Below are 22,735 nucleotides of genomic sequence, written 5' to 3' on the forward strand. Positions count from 1 at the left end.
TGGAAAAAAAAAAAAAAGTATTCCCAAAGTGGGAGACAGCACTCAGAAAGACGTGGTGGTAAGAACGAGTATGAGTAACGGGGACAACGAGGATACTGGAGATTGGGGAGTGTTGGGCTGGAAGCTGGTGTGCAGCTGTGGGCAGGCTGGGGAGGACCCCGAAACCGCCAATGCGTTTCCCGGGCGCAGACGCTGGCAGGACGGGAGGAATCCCGAGACCCCGCGCCATCCCTTCAGGAAGAGTTACTTCTCCCCGGCCAAGTTTGTGGGCCTTGGGCCTTCTTTCTGTTGGGATCCTCCTCGCGTGTCGCCATCGCTACAAGTGGGCAGCTCTGCGGGGAAAGCTGGGACGCTGGGGGCTTCACCAAGGAGGCCGGCGGGCGACCACTGGGAGATCTGGCGGGGTGACGACCACTGGGCGGTTTGGGCAGGGCCTGACGGGGTGACGCGGTCAGCCCACTGGAGGCCGTCACCTCCCGTCAGCCCAACCCCTGCACGCGCGGCCGCCAAACCAAGACCCGCGGCGCCGGCCCGCGAGCCCCCGCCCCGCGTTGCCCAGGAAACCGAGGGTGTGGCTCCACGTTCTCTGGGCGACCAGGGACTGGGCGCACAGTGGTCGGCGGGATGCGGCGCCTGGTGACGGACGGGGCGAGGAGGGCAGCGATTGGTGAGGTGAGACGATGGGCGGGGAAGGCGCGCGGGGATTGGCGAGTTGCGGCGATGGGCGGGGAAGGCGCGCGGGGATTGGCGGGATGCGGCGCGCCGCGCGGTGAGTGGGGTCCGGGCAAACGGGGTCAGCTGGGGGTGGCGGTTCCAGGCCGCGAGGCTGGGCTCCTGGGGCGGTGGGCTGGTGTCTTGGCGGACGTCCCGCAGCTGCCGCTTGGATCCGAGCCGGGGCACCCGCCGTGACTGGGGCAGCCCCCAGGGCGCCCTCGGCCCCATCCCGAGTAGCGCGGCCTGGCTGCTGCCGCCATCAAGCACGTTTGAGCCAAAAGCTCCTATCGAGTCACTCGTTAGACACGTGTGCGGAGCCTGTGTCCCAGGCCAGTGCTGTCCCGTGGAGATAGATTGCAAGCCGCTAGGGAATTTTTTAACTTTCTAGTAGGTGTACGAAAAAAGTAAAACGAAACAAATCAATTGGAGTAAATCCATAAATATATCCAAACTATTATTTCAATAGTATGTGAAAAAATTATTGGGATATTCTTTGTACTATTCTTAGAAATCCGTTGTGTGTCCAACCCAAACATCACAGTTGGACTCACCACATCTCCTGTACTTCGTAGCCCTAGGTGGCTGGTGGCATAAGACAAAAATTTCAGCCCTCCTGGAGCTTATGGTCTAGTTGGAGCAGGCAGACAATACATTTAAAATATACAGTTTGTTAGAAGGTAAATGTTGTAAACAACAATAACAATGGAAGTACTGGGGAGAGTTGCAGTTGTAAATCAGATGGGCAGGGCGCAAGGTAACATTTGAGTAAAGATGTAAGAACTTAAAGGAGATGGGCAAGTGAGCCCTATAAGTATATGGGAGAGGGGCAAGCAAGAGTTCAGAGGCCCCCTGCTGTGGAGAGGGATCCAAGGTGGAGGAGTGGGAACCAGGAGCGGGGAGGACCAGTGGAGCAGATATCATAGGCAGTTGTAAGGACTTGGGGCCTTATTCAATAAAATGAGGACACTTTGGAGAGTTTTGAGCAGAGCAGTAACTGATTCATGTTTTGGTTTTGGTTTAGTTCTTTTTATTATTATTTAATCATAGGCTTATTATTTCACAGAAGGCTTATTTAATAAGGCAGGCCTCATGTCCGGAAATGAGGCAGGTGCCGGAGAGCTGGATGGAGGCAGATCGGGAATTCCATTTGTAGCACGCTGAACTTGATTGAGACCCTGGTAGTTGTCTAGATGGAACAGGACACCTGAGTCTAGGGTTCGGGGAGAACTCCAGATGGGACAAACACTCCTAGCTTTCCTTTTCTCTTTTTGGATGACCACTACAGGGTGAGACATCGGTATCCAGACATGATAAATTTCCAAGTGGACACAATGTCTGGTGTCAACTACAGCTGTTCCCCTTCTTTTCCCAGTATCCTTTGGGTGCAGTGAGACACCAGGAGAGCTGCTGCTTTGGGGGATGGACAGGGGCAGCAGGAATGCCTTTGTGTTTTCGCAGTGAACCTCCTTGGCCTGGGCGAAGCTGTGTGGACCAAGCAAGCCAGGAGTGTGGCCATGTTTTCTGAGCAGGCTGCTCAGAGGGCCCACACTCTACTGTCCCCACCATCAGCCAACAATGCCACCTTTGCCCGGGTGCCAGTGGCAACCTACACCAACTCCTCGCAACCCTTCCGGCTAGGAGAGCGCAGCTTTAACCGGCAGTATGCCCACATTTATGCCACCCGCCTCATCCAAATGAGACCCTTCCTGGAGAACCGGGCCCAGCAGCACTGGGGTAAGTAAGAGTTTGGGAAGGTGCTTCCCCCACGGCAGCCCAGAACTTAGAAATGTTCTGCAAGAGAATGGGAACATTTTATCTAATTGATCCCACTTCCTGTTACCTTGGGAAAATTAACCTCTTTTTCCCTCAGTTTCTTCTTAAGATAGTAACAAGGATTAAATTAAGTAATTTGTGGGTTTGGAGTTAGTTTTAGTTCAGAAGCTGGTTGGAGATAAGGACTTAGCTCTGGCGGTGATGGCGATTATTTCCCTGGCAGAGGAAAATGGTTTTCCTATCTTCAGTGCAGATTATTCAGGTATTTGCCTGTGCTGTAGCCAGAGAGCCCCTCAGTGTGGCAAGCCTGGGCGCCAGGCACCAGGAGCCAAGACTGATGAGGATGCACTCTCTGGTCTCGAGGGGACCCCCTCTGTTCACTCATGTCTGTTTGCCTCTCCTCCTGGCCCCCATATTTGCTGGCCATTAATTTTCCTGTCCTTTGGGCTCTCTGTCTTTCCTAATAAAGTGGCCTGGCCAACGCAACCCTTGTTCTTTGCCCCCATTTCTTCCCTGGTGATCTCTCCTGCAGTTGGATTACTCTTGGTGGTGAAGCAGGGACCCCCATCTCCCCCTTTGAGTTTATTTGAGTTTTAGGTGCTGCTGCATTCCCCCATTCCTACCACTTAACATAAGAGTGGCTTTCCAGGTAGTTTTCAAATCCATCTCCTATTATATTTTTAAACTGAGGATTTTGTAGGTGAGACCAGGTCTTACTCGTTTTTACTGTCCTTGGCACCAGGCAAAATGGATCTCAGCCCTAGTTGCACATTGGAATCCCCTGGGGAGCTTTGAGAAGCCCATCTCATCCCACACCAAGCCAAGATCAACTCTCATTGTAGGCAGGCAGGAGAACCCTGGGCCTAGAAATCTAGCTAGAACATCAAATTCATTAGGGATAGGTATTAGTCCATTTTCACATTGCTATAAAAAACTACCTGAGATAGGGTAATTTATAAAGAAAAGAGGTTTAATTGACTCACAGTTCCGCATGGCTGGGGAGGCCTCACGAAACTTATCATGGCAGAAGGCGAAGGGAAAGCAAGGCACGTTTACATGATAGCAGGAGAGAGACAGCAAGGGGAACTGCCAACCATTTTTAAACCATCAGATTGCATGATGGTTTGATCTCATTCACCATCACAAGAACAGCATGGGGGAAATCCACCCCCACGATCCAGTCACCTCCCACCAGGTCGCTCCGTCAATACGTGTGGATTATAATTCCAGATGAGATGTGGGTGGGGACACAGAGCCAAATCATATCAGGATGTTTTCTGTTTTGTTTTCCTGAGACAAAGTGCTGTTCACCTCTCCTCTGCCACATAATCAGGGGCTCCCTCCTGCGGCTCTGGTAGCTTTTCCTCACTTCCCTTTCAGCCCTCGGGACACCTTCCTTGGCTCCTTTTAGAGCTCAGTTACTACTTGGGCCCAATGTCAATGCCACCTTCTAGATTCTTTCCGGCAGCACCTCCTCTGGTCGTACATTTCTCTTCCAGTTATTGGAGCTGTCAAAAAAGCTCCCCAGTGATGGACAACAGCGATTTCACTGTGCCCACAGACTGGTCAGGAAACCAAACAGCTGCCACAATGAATGTGTTGATAGCAGCGGGGCAGCAGTAGCACTCGCTCACAGGCCTGGTGGTTGGTGCTGGCCCCCACCCTGAATACCTACATGTGGCTTCTCCGTGTGGCCTGCGCATCCTCACTGAAGCTCAGCCTGTCTCTCCAAATTGGTCTTTCCACTCACCTGTTCCCCAAACCTGCCCAGACCTTCCTGCTGTAGGCTTTTCCCTTCACTTGGCACACTCTTTCCCTCGTCTTCCCATGGACGCATCTAAGCCCCACTGTCAGCTGAAGTGTTATATTCTTTGAGGGGCCACCTGAAGCCACCTCGCAGTGAGGGCCTCCGTTTTCTACCTCAGCTCACCATTTGTTCACAACACTTGTCACTGTGGCGAGTTACTTGTTTATGGCCTGTTGTCGTTCTCCTGCCTATACCCAGTGGGCTGGTGGGGGCAAGTGTTGGCCCTTATGTCTAGTTTTGATCTTCGTGCCAGCACATTGCCTGGGTGGAAGCATGTCCTACTATCGGTTACAGGGATGTCATTCTGCCCAGTGTTCAGGGGCATACACTTGGATCCCAGTTGTGTGCCCTTGAACACGTTGCTTAACCTCTCTGTGCATCAGTTGGGTGATAATATCTACTCCTGGCACGTTTTCAGGGTTGGCTGAGTTACATGTACAGTGCTTAGGCCACCTGGGGGAGAGTAAGAGTGGGATAAGTGAGGATGTGGAGTCTGTTGCATTTCTCTCTGCTGCTGGCATCCTTCTTGTCTTGTTTTGAGTTGCTCGCCTCTGTCTGATCCCTAGGGTGTAGATTTGAGGAATGTTCCTGGTTCTTCCCAGGCAGCAGGGGCTCAGGTTGTGCTGGAGTCAGCTAGACTAAGGGGCTGGTCTGGCATCCACGTTGCCCCATCACCTCCTTGGTGTTTTCTCCAGGCCTGGATCTGTGCTGTGTGGGGACCTGTATTCCTCCCTCCTGCCCTCACTGACTCTCCATACCTTTCTTCTTGAGAGTGCCGAGCCCCTCCTATGTGTTCTTGTTCATCCCCAGGATCCTGGAAAGGGGCTGGGGAAGACGGTGCCCAGGTGCCCTGGGTAAACAAAGCCACCTGACTCCACGGGAATGGAATGGGTGGAGGGGATCTGAGGTCTGCATTTTGAGTATCTCTGGTCTCAGAGGATGAAGCATTTGGTGGGGGTGGAGGGTGGGGTGGAAGAATCTTAAGTCTTAAAGAAAATGGCAGTTATTTGTGGGGCAGGGCTGTGTTGAGACTTGGCATGCTTCTTTTTAAGAGTCAGTGTTGTAATTTAGGTATAAGTGAAGCAGTACTTTGTATTAGTTTCCTGTAGGCGCTGTAACAAAGCACCACAAACTGGTTGACTTAAAACAACATACATGGCCGGGCGTGGTGGCTCACGACTGTAATCCCAGCACTTTGGGAGGCCGAGACGGGCGGATCACAAGGTCAAGAGATTGAGACCATCCTGGCTAACACGGTGAAACCCTGTCTGTACTAAAAATACAAAAAAAAAAAAAAAAATTAGCTGGGCATGGTGGCACACGCCTGTAGTCCCAGCTACTTGGGAGGCTGAGGCAGGAGAATGGCATGAACCTGGGAGGTGGAGCTTGCAGTGAGTTGAGATCGGGCCACTGCACTCCAGCCTGGACGACAGAGCGAGACTCCGCCTCAAAACAAAAACAAATACAAAAACAAAAACAACAGAAAAACACAGACATTTACTCTCTGGCAGCTCTGGAGGCCAGAAGTTGAAATCCAGATGTCAGCAGGATTGGCTCCTTCTGAAGGCCCGAGGGGAGGGTCCTTCCTGGCCTCCTCCCTGGTGTTCCTGGGCTTGTGGCCACGTCACTCCACTCTGCCTGTCTTCACACTCCCTCGTCTGTGTGTCTGTCTCTCTGTTCTCATGAGGACACTTGGCATCCAGGGCCCAACCACACCCAGAGTCCCTGGTCTCCTGTGGCTGACTCACTTTTTACTGTCACCTTGAAGTCCAGGGGGTCCTTGCACTTGATGTTCTCTCCTGGCAAGGGCCAGGGCCCTGTGATTGGGCTCTCGTGGAGTGCTGGGCAGGGCCTCCATGGCCTCTGTCGGCGGGGCGGGGGGGCTACTTCATCTCTGAATCTGTACCCGTCATGTCCCAGGCAGTGGAGTGGGAGTGAAGAAGCTGTGTGAACTGCAGCCTGAGGAGAAGTGCTGTGTGGTGGGCACTCTGTTTAAGGCCATGCCGCTGCAGCCCTCCATCCTGCGGGAGATCAGCGAGGAGGTGAGGCAGGGTGCTACACAGCAGGGCCGCCAGGCAGACCTGGCCTCCCACTAGAACACCTCCTTGGGGGCGGGGTTGTAGGGAAGCAGGTTCAGAGACAATGGGCTCCAGAGGGGTGGGGGCTGCAGTGCCAGCCCACTAACACCGGAGCCTTGGTGGGCTCTGGCCCCAAGATTATACCTCCTGTCTCTGCATTCCAGCACAACCTGCTCCCCCAGCCTCCTCGGAGTAAATACATACACCCAGATGACGAGCTGGTCTTGGAAGATGAACTGCAGCGTATCAAACTAAAAGGCACCATTGACGTGTCAAAGCTGGTTACAGGTAGGGAGCCCAATGAGGGGATGAGGGTGATGCAGGTGAAAAGCCCAGCGGTGGTGTGTTAGGGATGGTGTGAGTGGGGAGCCTGGGGGGAGTGGGGGTGTGTGGCCGGGCACACGTGTGTTCTTGAGGAGGTAGGTGAGGCTCCAGGCGGTTGGAGGCCATCGGATTGGGTGAGACCTGGCTGGGAGATGGGTCTCCCCACCTCCATCCAAAGGCAGTGACTCCAGGAAGCAGGCATGCATCCTGGAGTCCTAGGTGAGAATTCACCAATGTGGTTGTGGAGAACTGGCTTGTTTTGCCCGTTGGGGTGACTGGAAGGAGTGGTAGCACCTGGGGCTCCCTGCTCAGGCCTGATGCCACTGCTCCTCAGGGACCGTCCTGGCTGTGTTTGGCTCCGTGAGAGACGACGGGAAGTTTCTGGTAGAGGACTATTGCTTTGCTGACCTTGCTCCCCAGAAGCCCGCACCCCCACTTGACACAGATAGGTGAGCAGCGGTTCTCGGGGGCTGGAACCAGCTCATGGTCAGTGGAATCTTTGAGTTGCACCTAGGAGGGGCTGCCTCCCTTCTCAGCACCCTGGAGGACCCCACCTTCTCCTGCAGGTTCGTGCTGCTGGTGTCCGGCCTGGGCCTGGGTGGAGGTGGAGGTGAGAGCCTGCTGGGCACGCAGCTGCTGGTGGATGTGGTGACAGGGCAGCTTGGGGACGAAGGGGAGCAGTGCAGCGCCGCCCACGTCTCCCGGGTTATCCTCGCTGGCAATCTCCTCAGCCACAGCACCCAGAGCAGGGATTCTATCAATAAGGTATGGAGCCCACCTGGCTGCATTCAGCCCCAGCCCAGGAGCCTGCAAGCCTGTAAGACCCTCCTTCCCCATGGCGAGTTGGGTACCCTGTGGGGTCTTGCAGGTCGGTGGGAAGCGCCCTGCAGTGACTCTGGGGCCTCCTGCAATGGGGCTCCTCGTGCCCAGGCCCTCGCTGAAGGTGGTGGGAGGCTAGAAGGGAGTGAGGGTCTATGGGACAACAACTGCATCTTCCAGCTGGTGGGGCTCTGCTCTCCTCTGAGCCTGGGACTCACCTGGGCCTTATGGCCTCCTGGGCTTCTATTCCAGGCCAAATACCTCACCAAGAAAACCCAGGCAGCCAGCGTGGAGGCTGTTAAGATGCTGGATGAAATCCTCCTGCAGCTGAGCGTGAGCGAGCTGGGGGCTGGAGGGGTGATAGGGATTGCAGTCTTCAAAGCTGCCACTGGGCAACAGAAGGCAGGCAGGAGGGCAGGGGGAGTGGCTGGAGTTGGGGTAGGGGGTTCCTTCGGGGCCCTGTGAGCTCTCCCTGCCCTGTGCCTTCCAGGCCTCAGTGCCCGTGGACGTGATGCCAGGCGAGTTTGATCCCACCAACTACACGCTCCCCCAGCAGCCCCTCCACCCCTGCATGTTCCCGCTGGCCACTGCCTACTCCACGCTCCAGCTGGTCACCAACCCCTACCAGGCCACCATTGATGGAGTCAGGTAGCTGGCACAGCCACACTTCAGTCTGACCCAGCCTTTTGCCTCAGGAGGCACAAAGAAGGGAGGGGAGGGAGGGCCCAGGAAGGTGGCAGGGCTGCAGAGGCCCACCTAGCATCTGTTCCTTCTCTCTGGGGCATCCCCACAAGAGCGCCAGATGAGCTCTGGGCTGACCACTATGGGTGGCACCCAAAGCCAAGGGTCAGCGGAGCTTTGCCTTGCAGATTTTTGGGGACATCAGGACAGAACGTGAGTGACATTTTCCGATACAGCAGCATGGAGGATCACTTGGAGATCCTGGAGTGGACCCTGCGGGTCCGTCACATCAGCCCCACAGCCCCTGACACTCTAGGTAACAAGCTCAGCCATATGGGGTGGGAGCAGAGGGCCAGGAGGCCTGGCAGGACCCTGAAGTGCACAGGGTCCCCCTGTGGGTTTGCACTTGCCAGCATTGCTGAGAGCTGTCTGAGGAGAAGTTCAGAGGCTTGGCACCTGCTCTGGAAGCTACTCTGGAATCTTAATTCTAAGGCCAATGGCTGCCCACCCCGACGGGCAGCAACAGCAGGGCCGAGGTCTTGTGACAATGTCTGGAGGTGCTCCTATTGTCACACTGGGGGTCTCCTACTGGCCTGCAGTGGGAGGAGGGGCTGCAGCCCCACATCCTGTGCAGGGTGCTAGTGCTGAGGTGGAACCCTCCTCAGAGCTGCCCCTTCTCCTCCAGGTTGTTACCCCTTCTACAAAACTGACCCGTTCATCTTCCCAGAGTGCCCGCATGTCTACTTTTGTGGCAACACCCCCAGCTTTGGCTCCAAAATCATCCGAGGTAATTTTTGTCTTCTGGGGGCCCAGGCCTGATTTGCTGATTTGCTCTCACCTGGGGACAAGGTTCACAGAGAAGAAAACCTGCATTGTGGAGTCCCCCTGGCCCTTGTGGGATGGACAGCTGAGGTCTTCTGCACAGCTGCCATTTCACTGTGGGAGCCAAGCTGCCTCACCAGCTGGGCAGGGGCTGGAATGGCTCCCAGCCTGTATGCTTCTCAAGGCTAATCTCTGGTCTCCTATTGTCACAGTGTCCCCACTGTGTGCCAATGGGGACTCCTGTTTATTTCTGGCAGCTTCTCTTTGAGGCAGGACTTACTTGGAACCTACAGTGGGTCCCATGTGACTTGTTTGCAGGTCCTGAGGACCAGACAGTGCTGTTGGTGACTGTCCCTGACTTCAGTGCCACGCAGACCGCCTGCCTTGTGAACCTGCGCAGCCTGGCCTGCCAGCCCATCAGCTTCTCGGGCTTCGGGGCAGAGGACGATGACCTGGGAGGCCTGGGGCTGGGCCCCTGACTCAAAAAAGTGGTTTTGACCGGAGAGACCCAGATGGAGGCTGTTCATTCCCTGCAGTGTCGGCATTGTAAATAAAGCCTGAGCACTTGCTGATGCGAGCCTTGAGCCCTGGGCACTCTGGGTATGGGACTCCTGCAGGGGTGCCCACAGTGACCATAGCCCATGCACCCACCAGCTGGTCTCCCTCCTCCTCCCCACCCGACACCTCAGAATGTGAGCAGTCGGTGCCATGAGCTTGTTTTATTGGAGTGACCTTGGCTCCCTCCCTCTGCCCCTACTCCAACACTGCAGCAACCCCATCTCTTATGAGACTGGCAGGGGGAGCAGGAGCCTCTACACAGCCTCTGGCTCTTAGGTCCCAGTCATGTTTGCACCCCCTTGAAGGGGCAGGACCAGCCCTTCCTTTCAGTGTCCATACCAGGGGCCTTCCATGTGCTGATGGGTGATGTGACTGTGGTCAGCAGGCTTGGGAAGTGCTGCTGCTGTAGCTTGAGCTGGGCTGGGGTCTTGGTAGGACACTGATCTCAGAAGTCCCCAAAGTTCACTGTGTAGGTCTCGACTGTTGTGAAGGGGAATGCCTGGCCAGTGGCTATCTCCTCCTCTTCCTCCTCCTCCTCCTCCTCAAACTCGGGTTCCAGCTGGGTCTCAAACTCAGGCTCCAGCTGGGTCTCAAACTCGGGCTCCACCTTGGTCCCAAACTCGGGCTCCACCTCGGTCCCAAACTCTGTCACCACCTCTGTGTAGGTCTCAGTCTCCGACTCCTCCCAGCCAGCAGTGGTTGGGGGTACGAGGCCCCAGGGCTCTATGGTAGTGCTCAGGGTGGTGGCAGGGGCAGGGGGCAGCGTGGGAGGCACAGTGTGGGGGCCTAGGGTGGTGGTGGCATTGAGGCGCCGCAGCCGCATCTGTGCCCGAAGCCGCAGGCGGTGTTGTAGGCGTCGCTGCTGCAGGCGTCGCTGCTGGGGGGTCATAGGGCGCGATGGGTCTATGTGTGGGATAGGCCGGTTCCCGTTCATGGCCATGATCTCCCGGATGCGCTTCCAGTTGGAGCGAGCCAGGATGAAGTTGCACTGAGTGGCCCCGATGTCATAGTCAACATTGCAGGTCTTGGCGCTCGGGGTGTAGCCCTCCGCGTGGGCTGTCACGCGGTACTCACCCGGGTTCAAGATTCGCCAGTAATCACCACCACTGGCTGCGCAGGGAGGACGATTCGGCTGCCCCAGAGCGCCCCTCCCAGGCCCCCACCCTCCCACTCAGTCCTGCCCCCAGGCCCCGCCCTCCCCCTGAATCCCGCCCCCAGGCGCCGCCCTCCCTCTCTTGAGTTTCGCCCCCAGGCTCCCCAAACTGCCTGCTCGCTGAGTTCCCCCACCCTCTCTGGCGGGGTCCTCCCTCAGAAAGAAGGGGTAAAGGTGTGCACACTAGGTACCTGTCTTCACGCCGTGATTAATGCCACTCACAGAGATGGTGGCGTTGGCAATGGGGATGCCTTGCTCGTCCGTCACCACCCCCTTAATGCCGCGGTGCACCTAGGGAAGCAGGTAAGGGGTACTGGTCCTCAGGAAGGTCCAATGTGGTCCGCTGCTCCCTCCCGCCCGTCCAGGAGCCTGTGCAGCCTCCTCTCCCCAGGCATTGCCCTAGCCACCCCACCTGCTCCATGAAGGTGAGCAGCGCCTCCTTGTTGTTCTCCCACTCGCGGGGCAGCTCACTCTCATGAGGGAACTTGTCACAGCCCAGGTAGAAGGAGAGCTCCAGGCAGTTGGTATGCAGGTAACTGAAGTCATTAATAGCTGGCCGGGGACAGACACAGACCCAAAGTCAGCCCCTCTCCGGACCAGGCCCCGCCCACAGCCCCTCCCAGGCTGACTCACTCCCGGACCGGGGGTTCCACTTGGCCCCGTTGACGATGCCCATGCCGCCGGTGTAGTCCTGGGCTTGGCAGCCTCCGCGGTAGGGCTCGGTCAAGGTGAGGTGCGCGGAGGCGAAGGAGATGGCAAGCCACCGGAAGATGGCGTGGTCTGGAGTCTCCTGGGCCTCAGAGACCTCGTCCTCATCCTCCCCCCGGGCGGCTGCCATGGCTGCGGCCAGCAGCTGCTCCTGGGTAGGCGTGCGGGCCATATCGTAGGGGTAGGACACTAGCCGCTCGCCACCGTTCAGATTTGCTCCCAGCACGAAGGGGTTCTTCTCCATCCAGGCAATGATGGCCCGGACCTCCGTGGATACCTGGAGTGGCCAGCACGTGTGAGGCCAGGGCTGCAGCCTCCGGCTACCATCCCCAACCTAGCCCGATCACCCTCCATGAAGCTTCACACCAGTACTCGCACGATCCCCTGTCCCCCAACCCCCAGAGCCTCAGCCTCTGGAGCTCAGGCACCTTCAGCCCCACCCCCAAGGCCAGAACACCAGGACCCCAGGGTCCAGCTGCTCCCTCCTGCCCTTTCAGCCAGGCTGTAGCCTCACCGTGGCATCTGGCGAAAGGTAGCGTTCAGGGATGGGCAAGTTATTGTTGGGGACCCGGTAGGGGACCCATTTCCTCTCCTCAGCTCCCCAGAGCACAGAGTTGAGATCCGGGAAATCTTCAAAGATGTCAAAGCCCTCCTCAGTCCACAGTCCCAGCGCCCAGTTCCCAAACTCTGAGCCCTGTGGGGAGCCAGCAGGGTAGGCATCGGCTACCCAAACCCCCACAACCCCCAGCTGCCTGGACCCTGGCCAGCCTCACCCTTCAACCCACCATCTGCGCTGCCACCTCGTAGCCATCAGGGTTCAGTGAGGGCACCAGGTGGATGCGTGTGTCCTGCACCAGGCTGCGCACACGTGGGTTCCCATCGCGGTACTCTCGGCACAGGTACTGCATGAGCAGCAGCAACAGCTCTCGGCCCAGCACCTCGTTGCCATGGATCCCAGCAGTGTAGCGGAACTCGGGCTCCCCTGCAAGGGTGGGATCCTTAGTGAGCACTCAATCTCCCGAGGCCCAGGGCAGCTGAGGAAGGACCCAGACCCACCTCATACCCGAGGGTCTGGGGGACAGCTGGGGCTCCTAGGGCCCTGTAAGACAAGCCAGAATCCCCAGAGGGGCTCAGGAACAGGCGGGAGGCAGTGAGCTCTGCACATCAGCAGCACAGGCCAGCTGCTGGCCCCCACAGACCCTCACCCAGTTCATGCTCCCCAGGGTTGTCTGAGATCTCCATGGCATAGATCTTGAGGCCTCGCGAGCTCTTGCCCAGGCTGTAAGTGCGGGTGATGGTGGGGCACTCCTCGTTCACCACCTTCATGAGCTGGGGCAGAGCGGGAGGACGTGGAATCAGTCATGCAATCTGTCCCCCACTGACCATGCCCCTTCCACTTCCAGGGCCTGCTCTATGGGGAGGGACAGGCATGACCCCTTCAGGCAGTCCCCAGGTACTGGCCTCCTTCCTAAGGTGAGGGACAGCCAGCATCCCTGGAACAAGTAGGGACTGGGCCCAGTGGCAGAAGCACCAGGCACAGACTCCTGTCAGCCACAGACAGGTCCCACCCCCAGCCCCAGGATATATGCTCCCAACCTGGCGCATGTCCTTGTAGCTGTGGTGCCGGAAATCCAGGTCATCGGTGGCCACCACCTCGTTCTGTGTGTAGTAGCTGTAGACAGCTGCAAGGGAGGTGGGGTTGTCTTTAGCCGGGTGCCGGCTGGCCCACCCTAGCACCCCACCTCCCCTCAGAGCCCCTGCCAGCCCTCCACACTCACGGGCCACAGGGCACCCCAGCACCTCCAGGCGCATGCACAGGCTGCCATTCCAGGTGAGTGGGTAGATGCGGATGAAACGAGCCACCACCGGCTCTGGGAGCTCACTCAGCACGGGTGTGTCCTTGTCCACGTTCCCATGAAAGGTCTGGGGAGAGGCAGGCCTCAGAGCAGTACTGCCAGCCCCTCTGAGAGCCCACCCCCCGCCCAGACAATGGGAGCAGAGCCAAGAGCCTGGGCATGGTGCCCACCATTTCCTCATAGCCGTTGGTGTACATCACCCATGTCTGGCTGTCATTGCTGAAGCCCACGAAGAAGGTGGTCACAAAATCGTCACTGTGGAGTGGACAGTGGTCAGAGCAAGGGTCTTCCCCCTCCCAGGCCCTCAGGTGGCCTGAGCCTCCCTCTTCTGAGCCCCAAGAATTTAAGAGCTAGCAGGGTGGTGGCGCACGGCCCAGGTGTTGAGCCTGGGTCCTATGCCCATCACATAGCCATGGGCAGGTGGTCTGTCCCTAAACTCGTGCTATCAGGACACAGGAGCTGACTGACCATGGCTGAGGAGTGGGGATGGGCAGGGTCAGTCCCTCACTGATCTTTTTGGCCTTCTTTGGCTGGGCCAAAGAAGGGCCCACTGGAATCTCCTTAATGGGACACAGAGCCGTGCCTATGGAGCCACTCCCCCCTGCCAACTACTCATGAGCCTGGCCACGCACTGGATGCTGGAGTCTCGGCCCTGGGTGATGACGCCTGTGAACTGGGTAGTCCTCCTGGTGTCCACCTCTATCCACTGGGTCCTGGCATCGTCCTCGGCACACCACGCGCCATCATAGTAGTCGTCCTCGGTGGCACCGGTCTGTCCAGGGGGCAGGGGAGGCTGGGCATGGGCGGAGGAGTCCCTTATCCCAGTTGGGAGATGGGCCCATCCCAATGCCCACCTGCATGTTGAGCCGGCCGCGCTGTGCCCCCAGGCCGTGGCGCAGCATGGAGGAGGCTCGGATCTGGTTGTCCTCGATACGGTGTGACTCCATCCCAATGGGGGGACACTCTGAGGATGCGTACCCCAGACTGGTGGCTCACTAGCTCCATCCTTCCCTCCACCAAACACAGAACCAAGGAGCCCAGAGCCCACTCCCAGCACATCGGGGGCACCAGTCAGAGGGCAGCTCTGGTCAGCTGGTGGCTCCCTGGTGCCCTGCACCAGCCCACCTGGAATCGACTCAAAGCCAGGCCAGGAGCTGCTTCCAATCCCAGCCTGTGCTTCCCCTCCCTGGGCCTCAGCTGCCCCATCTGGAGAATGGGCTGACCATGCCCAGCTCTCAGGGGACACATGTGAAATCACAGGTAGAGGTCCCCCAGGGCGTAGCCACAGATGTCATCCAGATGGGGACCGTCTGCACAATGGCCCTGCAGGGATACCTGTGAAGGTACCTGAGGTCCTCACTCCCCACCAAGGCCCCAGGTCCTCCCCCTACCATGCCCAGCCACTAGGGGCCCTGGGGAGCTGCCACCCTCCTGAAGCAGGCCAGGCTGGGGTCCAGGGCTGGGGCAGCCAAGCGAGGCTGTCCTGGGCTCTTGGGGCCCCTCCCTTCTGGGCCTCAAGAATCTAAGAGTAGGAAAGGGTTCCGGGGGCCTGGGTCCTGTTTGTGACCTTGGGCCAGTCACTTGTCCCAGCACCCCTATCCTATGGCCCCCACCCTCACCCCCCTGTGCCCCCCACTTACTGACTTTCTCCGTAGGCGTCCACTCCTCCTCCACCTCCTCGCCCTTTCGGGGCTCTAGGGACAATGAAGGGAGGACATGGCACCAAGGGCCCGGGAGGCAATCGGGAGTCCAGATGCCCCACAGGGACCCAGGCCCCGAGCCCCAGCCATGCACCTTTGTGGTCCTTGCCCTTCTCCACTGACCACTTGTCGGTCTCCTCCTTGGGGCTGCCGTCCTCCTTTTTGGGTTTCTCTGGAAGGTGCAAGGTAGGAAGGGCCAGTCAGCCTGGCTCTGGGCTTTGGGGACCATGTGGGGTGGATCAGGCAGGCCCCAGGTGGCCTTCAGGGCAGGCCTGGTGCGGGAAGTCCTTGGTCCCACTCACTCAGCTCCTCCTTCTCTTCATCCGTCTGGCGCTCAGCATCGGGCTTCTGGGGTGGAGGAGGCCCAAAGTAATAGTCCACTGTGGGGAGGGAGAGCTAGCTGAGGCTGCCCTGACCCTGCTGCGGGGCCTCAGCTCCTGGGTCCACAGGAGCTCAGCAGGACAGGACTGCGCCAGAGGGGAGGAGGATGGGAGATGGGGGACAGCTGAGTTGGGAGAGGGTCTTTCAGGAGTCAGGAGCAGCCCGAGCTCAGGGGGCAGCTGAGCAAGAGCCTCTTGAAGTCACCAGCCCGGCCTCCCAGGAGCATCTGGCCAGGGGAAAGGACTCGAGGCCCAGGGCATGGGAAAGGCCTGGAGGGACAACTGGCACCTGTGCCTAGGGTTGTGGGCTGGGAGGTGAGATGGGGAGACATTGGAGGCACTGATGGGGACCTAGGGGCAGGGAAATGGCGATGCACAGGCTGCCACCCAAGAGGAAAGGGAACCTGAGGGCTCCAGGGACGCAGGGGCATGAGCAACGGGGAGGCAAAAGCCCTCGGGCTCCCTAAATAGAGTGGGGCAGTGGCCACGAGCCAGCGGGAAGCCAGTTAGAGCACAGGACTGGGAGGGCTGGAACCCACATGGGTGACAGGGCAGAGTGTATGCCTAGGGACACGCCTGTGGGGGTCACAGCCAAGCAGGAACCAGGGAAGCGGCCAAGGAAAGACCAGCCTGAGGGCAGAGGAGACAGGGCAGTGGCTGGGGTGGGCAGGCGGGGACAGCAGGGGCAGCGAGGTAACCACGGGCACAGGTGGGGTTGCAAGGTGGGTGAGTTGCCCCAGCTGGCTCCTGACCACACCCCAGCCCTGACCCCCACCTGCCTATGTCCCTCAGACTCTGGGATGCTGGGTACTCACTGTCATCGTAGTTGGGGATCACGTAGCCATCACCATAGTCAGGGGGCAGCGGGGGCAGCAGAGGCTTCACAGGCGGCTCTGGGGAGGCGGGGAGGTTAGGAGGGGGCCAGAGCGCCCGTGGCCACGGCACCCCCTCTTCTGCCCCTCATCCTACCAATCCTCTCCTCCGGGGCCGGGGCTGGGGCCTTCTCCTTAGGGGGCTCTGGCCAGACCCGCTCGGGCCTCCTCCTTCTGCTTGGGGGTGGCCTGGGTTGCTTCTGGCGCCGAATGTACTCAACTGAGGGGGAGGCTGGCTCAGAGTGGGGCCCAAGGCTGGGATGGGCCCATTGGCACATCCCCCAGGCCAGGGGTCCGACCCAGGTGGGGCTGGCAGGACCCTACTCACAGTCCTCATAGTCCTCCCTCTCGATCTGGTCATTGTAGTCCAGCGTGGGTAGCTCGGTCTCCTCCTCCGGCTCTGAGGGGAAAGCGCTGGTAGCTGCCTGACAACCCCACCCAGGCCAACTCTGGGGAAGCCCTCAGTCCGACCAGCCAGGGCAGCTGGCCCTGAGGCCAGGTGGACAACGGCCACTCACCAGGCTGGTGCTCCCGTGCCTCCACATGGGTCTCCTCTCCTGGATTCTGCCGGTTATTTGGGAGGGGCACCCCTGCAACACAGGAGTTCCAGAAGCAGGTGGGCGGGAGGCCTGCTCTGACCACCTTGGGAGCCTCAGGCCACCAGCCACCCATAGAGCCCACACAGAGCCTGTGGACACCCTCCTGAGGCCGAGCTCACTCCAATGAGGCCTGAGCTCCTCTGGCCTTCAGCATCCTGCTGGCATCTCATGGGGCCAAAGAGCTGGGCCCACCTTCTGGGGAGCCTACTGTGCTGCTGGAGGCCCTACCACAAAGCTGTCCCTAGCAGGAGAAGGCAGGAGGGAACTCCATGGGCTAAGAGCCCAGGGACATCTGGGCAGGGGCCTGAGGGACAGAGGTCGCACCCAAAAGGCTGCCAAGCCCTCTCCGTACCCAAAAGGGGCTACAGCACTGAGGGAGCCCACCAATCAAATTGTGAAATTCATAGCAAAAGCAAGGTTCCCATCCAGTGGGGAGCTGAAGGTCTATAGGAAGCAGGGCCCCAGAAACCTGCCTCCCACTCCCTGCCTCCACCCGAGCAGGCAGTCAGAGCCCCATCACCGCAGAGGAGCCCGGCACAAACCTCCCTCCTGGGGTAGCTCCTCGGGGCCAGGGCTGGGGAGTGGGGGCAGTGGCCACTCCAGGGTTTCTGAGGGAGCCAAAATGGGAGGCCTCTTCCCTGACGGGGGCTTCTTAGTGGCCTTGGGTGGCTTCTCCTTGGGCTTCTTGGTGGCCTTGGGTGGCTTCTCCTTGGGCTTCTTGGTGGCCTTAGGTGGCTTCTCCTTGGGCTTCTTGGTGGCCTTGGGTGGCTTCTCCTTCCCCTTCTTGGGTGGCTTGGGGGACCCCTCCAAGGACTCCTTGGGCACCTTGGGGCCTTTGTCTTTCTTGCCTTTCTTCCCTTTGTCTTTGGTCTTTTCCGGAGGCACTGTCCAAGATGCAGACTCGTGTCAAATGAACAGAGCCAGCTCTGTGCCCCCATGAGGCCTCTCTCTAGATGCCCAGAACCTGGGCACAGGGACTCTTGTCAGTTCCCAGTGCGGATCAGCAAACTGAGAGGTTAAGTCACTTGCCCAAGTGGCAAACTGGGATCCGGACCCGGGTTTTCTGTCTGCAAGTCTGGGGCTGTGACCACCAATCTCAGCCTCTCTAAAGACTGAGCATAGGGTTCCCAGTTCCCAGGGGGAGGCCCTCATCCCCCCACCTGCCAAAACCTCAATAGGGGCTCCTTACTATCCACTCCTCCACTATTCTGTTCTGGGCACAGAAGGGGCAGAGAGGTGACTGAGCCATCCAGGCCTGGAGGAGCATCTGGTCATCCTTGCCAACTGCCATACAAAGGAAGGGACATGGGCCCAGGACCTTCCCCGGGTCTCCTACGGGGCAAGAAAAGCTTCAAATAAAAGGGACACTTGGTTGAGTATTAAAGCCCAAAGAAGAGGAAGTGGTCCCCTTTCGAGAAGTAAGGGGTTTGGAATTGATTGGAAGGATAGGGACTCCTGGGGGGTTCAGGGATCACACAGAGGACAGAAAGGACAGGTAGGGAGCTTGTGGCTGCACACTCATTTCAGAGTCTGGGAAAGGGAGCGGGGGCTGGTTGTGAGGATTCCCCATGGGAATCCTCCCAGGACCCTAAGCAGGAGCTGCAAGTGCTATTGAGAACCTGATGAGAGGTGGGGAGCATGAGGGGAGTTTGGCAGAAACACAGGAAAGCTACCAAATGCAGACAGCCAGGGGATGCAGGGCTGCTAGAGCGGTGCCCCAGAGCCAGGAGAGCAAGCCTAGAAGGAGGGCCAGAGGCAGGAGGGGCACAGGGAGCCCAGGGTGTGGGAAGCAGCCAGGAAAGATCTAGAGCTGGGGTGGCAGGGGAGGGGCTGCTGACATCAGGAATGTTGGATGGTGCCTTGGAATCTCCTGGGAGACAGGGATCACAAGACCCTCTGCCACCTTCCAGAGGGCCACGATGAAAACAGCTAAGATTTACTGACAACTGATTATGCAAGAGGCCGTGGGTTAAATGCTTCAGTGACGCATCACCTCATCTAATTCCGGTACTAATGTAGGACCACCCACTGCTCACCACCACCTGAAGCCCTGTGCTCACCACCACCTGAAACCCTCTCACCTACGTGAGACCTCCTGGAGTAGGAGGGCAAAGGCAGGAGGGAGGGACGACGTGAAGCTGTGCCACCAACAGGCAGAGTGGTCCCATTAGTATGGCAGGGGGTGACACAGCACAGTCCCCTGTGGCTCAAGCCTAGTCCCTGTCGTGTACTGGAGGAATGGGGATAAGCGACCTGTACAACCACAGCACCAACCCTAGAGCCATCGGCCCCCAAAAGCGGCCCTGCCGCCCGGGTGCTGGATGTACCTCCACGCCAGCGCTGACCTCGGCCTGGCACAGGGTCCCTCCAGGCATCTGGGCTCGCGTGCGCATTAGTAAGCCAGCCATTCCTCCCCTAGCAGACTGGGGAGTGGCCAGACCCTGCCGAATCCCCCTGTTCCCACCTGAGATGCCAGCCCCCCACACCCCCGCCCTGCCCCGGGCTCTTACCTTCTGCGGCCGTCCCTGGCCGCTTCCCTGGCTTGCCCCCCGCCTGGGCTTTTTGGACCCGCGGGGTGGGCTCGGGAGGCGGCGGGGCCTCCACGTCGTCCTCCCGGGGCTCAGGTTCTAGCTCTGACAGGAAGCCCTCGAGGAACTCCTCGATCTCGTCGTCGGTCAGCACCGTCTGCGGGCGCCCTCCGGGGCATAGGGCCAGCAACGCCAGGAGGCAGCTGAGCAGGGGCGCCCCGCGCACGGCCGCCATGGCCGCGGCACGCGCGGGGGGCTCCGGGGAGGGCGCGGGGGGTCAGGGGCTCTGGGGGCTCTGGGAAAGGGCGGAGAGGGGATCGAGACGGGTGAGGGAATCCAGGAAGGGGCGGGAGAAAGGATGGGGTGAGCGAGGGAATCCGGGAAAGGGCGGGAGAGTGGATTTAGGGTGGGCGAGGGGACCCGGGAAGGGGTGCTGGGGGGCTCCGAAGCCAGAGGGGCTCAGGGGTAGTCGGGGCGCTCCGAGGCCCTGGCGGCTAATAGGCGCTCCGGCCCCGCGTGGCGCACTCCCGCGCGGATAGCCGTCTCCAAAGCGCTGGCGGGGGCCGGGGCGGGGGCGCCGGGGCTTCCGGAGCCGGCTCCCCACCCCCGTGGAGGAGGAGGAGGAAGAGAAGGAGGAGCCGAGAGTGGACAGAGGGGCTGCGGGGCGGGGGGGAGCGGGGGGCTAGGGGCGGGGCAGGCGGGCGGGCGCTGGCGGCGAGCGTCCCAGGCCCGGAGACTTGCGCCTAGGACAGAGGGGCAGGGGGCGGGGCGACTGGGAAGACAGAGGGCCTGAGGGAAGGAAAGGTGGTGGGGAGGGCCTGGGGTGCGGGTCTGAGGGGGCTGACATCCCTCCTCCTTCTCTCCTGGGCACCGCCCTTAAGGCGGGACCCCGAGTCCACCGGGGTGCTGAGCCCTCCGCGGGTGACCAGGAACCCTGAACGGAAAGCCGTGGTGTCAGGCCTCTGAGATCTCTCTCAATTCGGAGGGCCACAGAAAGGCCACCCCATCCTTTCCAGGCTCTGGAGCCTCTGCCCATGGGCCCTGCTGCACCCCAGCGTCAATTTATTCAGTCATCCCACCAACCTCTTCAGGTCTGTGTGGGGCCAGGCCCTGTGCTGGGCCCCAGGGAGGGACAGAACAGTGGGAACTCACTTTCCAGCCAGGAGGCAGGTGCAAAACTGCCCTCAGAGTGGCCAGCTGCCCCGCTGTGGGTAGGAGTCCTATGTAAGGGCATGCCATCCCTCCCCTCCGGGTCCCAACGTGGACAAATAGCCATTTATCACCTTCTTCTTACCAGAACTCATTTTTTAAAAAGTGTCTACAATACCTCCAGCTGCCGCATGGACCCAGAGGGCCCAGAGGGCCCAGAGGGCAGGTGGATTGAGTGTCAACCGATCCCAGGATCCATCAGGGATGTGCACCTTGGTGCCTGGTGTTTGCCATAAGGCTTCTCCAGGGCAAATGTTGGCTGCCCCACAATGGCCATCAACAGGCAGAGTGGTCCCATTAGTATGGCAGGGCGTGACACAGCACAGTCCCCCGTGACTCAAGCCTAGTCCCTGTCTCATACTGGAGGAATGGGGAGCTAAGGACAGAGCTCCGAGGACATCCCCCTCAAAGGAATGAGGACACAAGAGAAAGCTCACGGGTAGCCCATGGGCCAAGTGCAGAGGCAGACAGCCCTAAGCCACGATTGTCTGCGGGGGTTTGGCCCCAGTGAAGTAGTCAGGTAGGGAAGCCTAGGAGCCCCTGGGATGATTGACAGGGCAGAGTTTGGACCTGGGGTCAAAAGGAAAGAGGAAAAGTGGGTCAGGAAGCACCTGGGTCCCCAGAGCAGCCCCGAGTGAGTTGGAGCAGGCCAGGGAGGCCACAGTGGAGGCTGCTGGGCCCAGGATACATGCCATCCCCTGGGAGCAGGACCACAGGGAGGCCTTGCCTCCTCTCACACTTGGTCCTGCCAAGACCCTGCCTTTGCTTTCTCACTGCATCTCCTTGAAAAAGCGGTGGGACTGCGTCAGGTTCTGGCTCTACCTCCCAGGCACCACATCTCGGCATGTAGCCTCAGTGCCGTCCACCTGTGTCCCTGTTCTCCTTGTCGTTCATACAGGATCATGCATGTGCTGTGCCTAGCACACATTCTTGGCACTCACACTGCTGCCCTTTAGCTCTCATCATTTGCCTTCAGAGATCAACCTGAGCTGTACCCACTGGGGCACTCAGAGCAGACCCTGAGCCCCAACACCCAGGCTCCCTGTGCACCTGAGCCTGCCTCTGCCTGCCACATGCCCCCAGGCCAGTCCTGGTGGCAGCAAGGATCCGCAAGCTCTCACCTTTCCTCATCCTCTGCAAAGCTTTGAATCATCTTTCTCAAAACTTGTTCTGGGAATTTGCTCCGTTGCCCCCAGTTGAGCATGTCAAGCCCGGCGGCCCAAGGCTGGGTGAAGCAGCATGGCACGTCACTTCCCTGGGAACAACTCAAACATGGATTGGATGTGAGCCCAACATCCTCTGCCAGGGAAAATAGAAGCCATACGAAAACAAAAAAGGAATAGAAGGAGGCTTTTCCTCAGTCACAGCGAGTCACCGACAAAAACATGTGCAAAAGCCCTCATGGAAAGCTGGGCTGCAAGGAGGGCCATGAGGTTGGGGGCCCTCTGACACCAAGGGTCTGGGCAGGTGGATGGGAGGCAGCTGCCCTCCATGCCAGGCTGATGTGCCTCCCCTTGGGTGGTGGGGCTGGGACTCCCACTCCACTTGAAGACCTGCACCAAAAATTCCTTTAGCCCTGTGCCCAGGCTCTGCCACGGGGTCGGTGAGGGGACTTCTTCCCTCTGCTGCCAGAGCGAAGCCAGTCAGGGGGATGGAAGGCTTGTAGCCAAGAGCACCTGGTGGCTTTCAGGGTCCCTTACCCCTGCCACTTAGCAGGGTCTGCACCTGCATCCAGGTGTTCTCCTGGGCTACAGTGGGGGGCTGGTAGACACTCTGGTGATCCACTTTCAGCTTCCCACATGGATGTGGAAGGGACTGCTTTGGCATTTCCCTACCCCAAGGGACAGCCACTGCGGCAGGACTGGGCTGGGGAGGGTGGGGCCTGCGCTGGGGAGAGTGCCCCCCATCCCTTGCTGCTGCTGGAATGGGAAGGAGAGTTGTTGAGAGAGCCAGAACTGTCCAAGGGTGGAAGCTGGCGAAACTGACCTGCAGGGAACAGGGAGACAGGGACCATGGCCCAGTGGGTAGGTCCTATGTAGCTCTAAGGCCATCAACCCTGCCACGAGGGCTGAGACCCCAAGAGAGAAGTTGAGGTTGGGTCAGGGGCCTGTTAGTGCCAGCTGAGGAGGGGGACAGGCCAGCATCCTCCCACTG

General features: G+C 59.3%; 2 protein-coding genes across 7 annotated transcripts; one reads left to right on the forward strand and one right to left on the reverse strand.

The window, feature by feature from the left end:
* Positions 1 to 673: 673 nt before the first annotated feature.
* On the forward strand, positions 674 to 9,595 carry POLD2 (DNA polymerase delta 2, accessory subunit). 5 transcript variants are annotated; one of them, XM_054494759.1, is made up of 12 exons: positions 837 to 1,101; positions 1,287 to 1,391; positions 2,000 to 2,448; positions 6,215 to 6,336; positions 6,537 to 6,660; positions 7,031 to 7,145; positions 7,263 to 7,461; positions 7,768 to 7,848; positions 8,006 to 8,163; positions 8,385 to 8,512; positions 8,882 to 8,983; positions 9,337 to 9,595. In XM_054494759.1, exons 3-12 carry the CDS (start codon positions 2,229 to 2,231, stop codon positions 9,495 to 9,497), a joined length of 1,410 nt encoding a protein of 469 aa, XP_054350734.1. In that variant the 5' UTR covers positions 837 to 1,101; positions 1,287 to 1,391; positions 2,000 to 2,228; the 3' UTR covers positions 9,498 to 9,595. The 5 variants fall into 5 exon arrangements, with proteins under 5 accessions (XP_054350731.1, XP_063523423.1, XP_054350732.1 ...); XM_054494756.1 differs by lacking the exons at positions 837 to 1,101; positions 1,287 to 1,391 and adding an exon at positions 674 to 769 and having other exon boundaries at positions 2,173 to 2,448; XM_054494757.2 differs by lacking the exon at positions 1,287 to 1,391 and having other exon boundaries at positions 802 to 1,101; positions 2,173 to 2,448.
* Positions 9,596 to 9,722: 127 nt separating this feature from the next.
* Positions 9,723 to 21,820, reverse strand: AEBP1 (AE binding protein 1). Of its 2 annotated transcripts, XM_054494755.2 has the most exons (22): positions 21,703 to 21,820; positions 19,355 to 20,306; positions 17,387 to 17,728; positions 16,764 to 16,835; positions 16,574 to 16,645; positions 16,343 to 16,465; positions 16,189 to 16,266; positions 15,296 to 15,373; positions 15,088 to 15,165; positions 14,934 to 14,987; positions 14,148 to 14,257; positions 13,926 to 14,065; positions 13,464 to 13,548; positions 13,216 to 13,360; positions 13,034 to 13,119; positions 12,643 to 12,766; positions 12,223 to 12,419; positions 11,952 to 12,131; positions 11,363 to 11,714; positions 11,142 to 11,281; positions 10,921 to 11,020; positions 9,723 to 10,686 (listed from the first exon to the last, which is right to left on the reverse strand). In XM_054494755.2, exons 2-22 carry the CDS (start codon positions 19,605 to 19,607, stop codon positions 10,022 to 10,024), a joined length of 3,474 nt encoding a protein of 1,157 aa, XP_054350730.1. In that variant the 5' UTR covers positions 19,608 to 20,306; positions 21,703 to 21,820; the 3' UTR covers positions 9,723 to 10,021. The 2 variants fall into 2 exon arrangements, with proteins under 2 accessions (XP_054350730.1, XP_063523422.1); XM_063667352.1 differs by lacking the exon at positions 21,703 to 21,820 and having other exon boundaries at positions 9,723 to 10,564; positions 19,355 to 19,973.
* Positions 21,821 to 22,735: the final 915 nt, after the last annotated feature.

Source organism: Pongo pygmaeus, chromosome 6 (assembly GCF_028885625.2).
Source record: "Pongo pygmaeus isolate AG05252 chromosome 6, NHGRI_mPonPyg2-v2.0_pri, whole genome shotgun sequence".
Classification (NCBI taxonomy): Eukaryota; Metazoa; Chordata; class Mammalia; order Primates; family Hominidae; genus Pongo; species Pongo pygmaeus.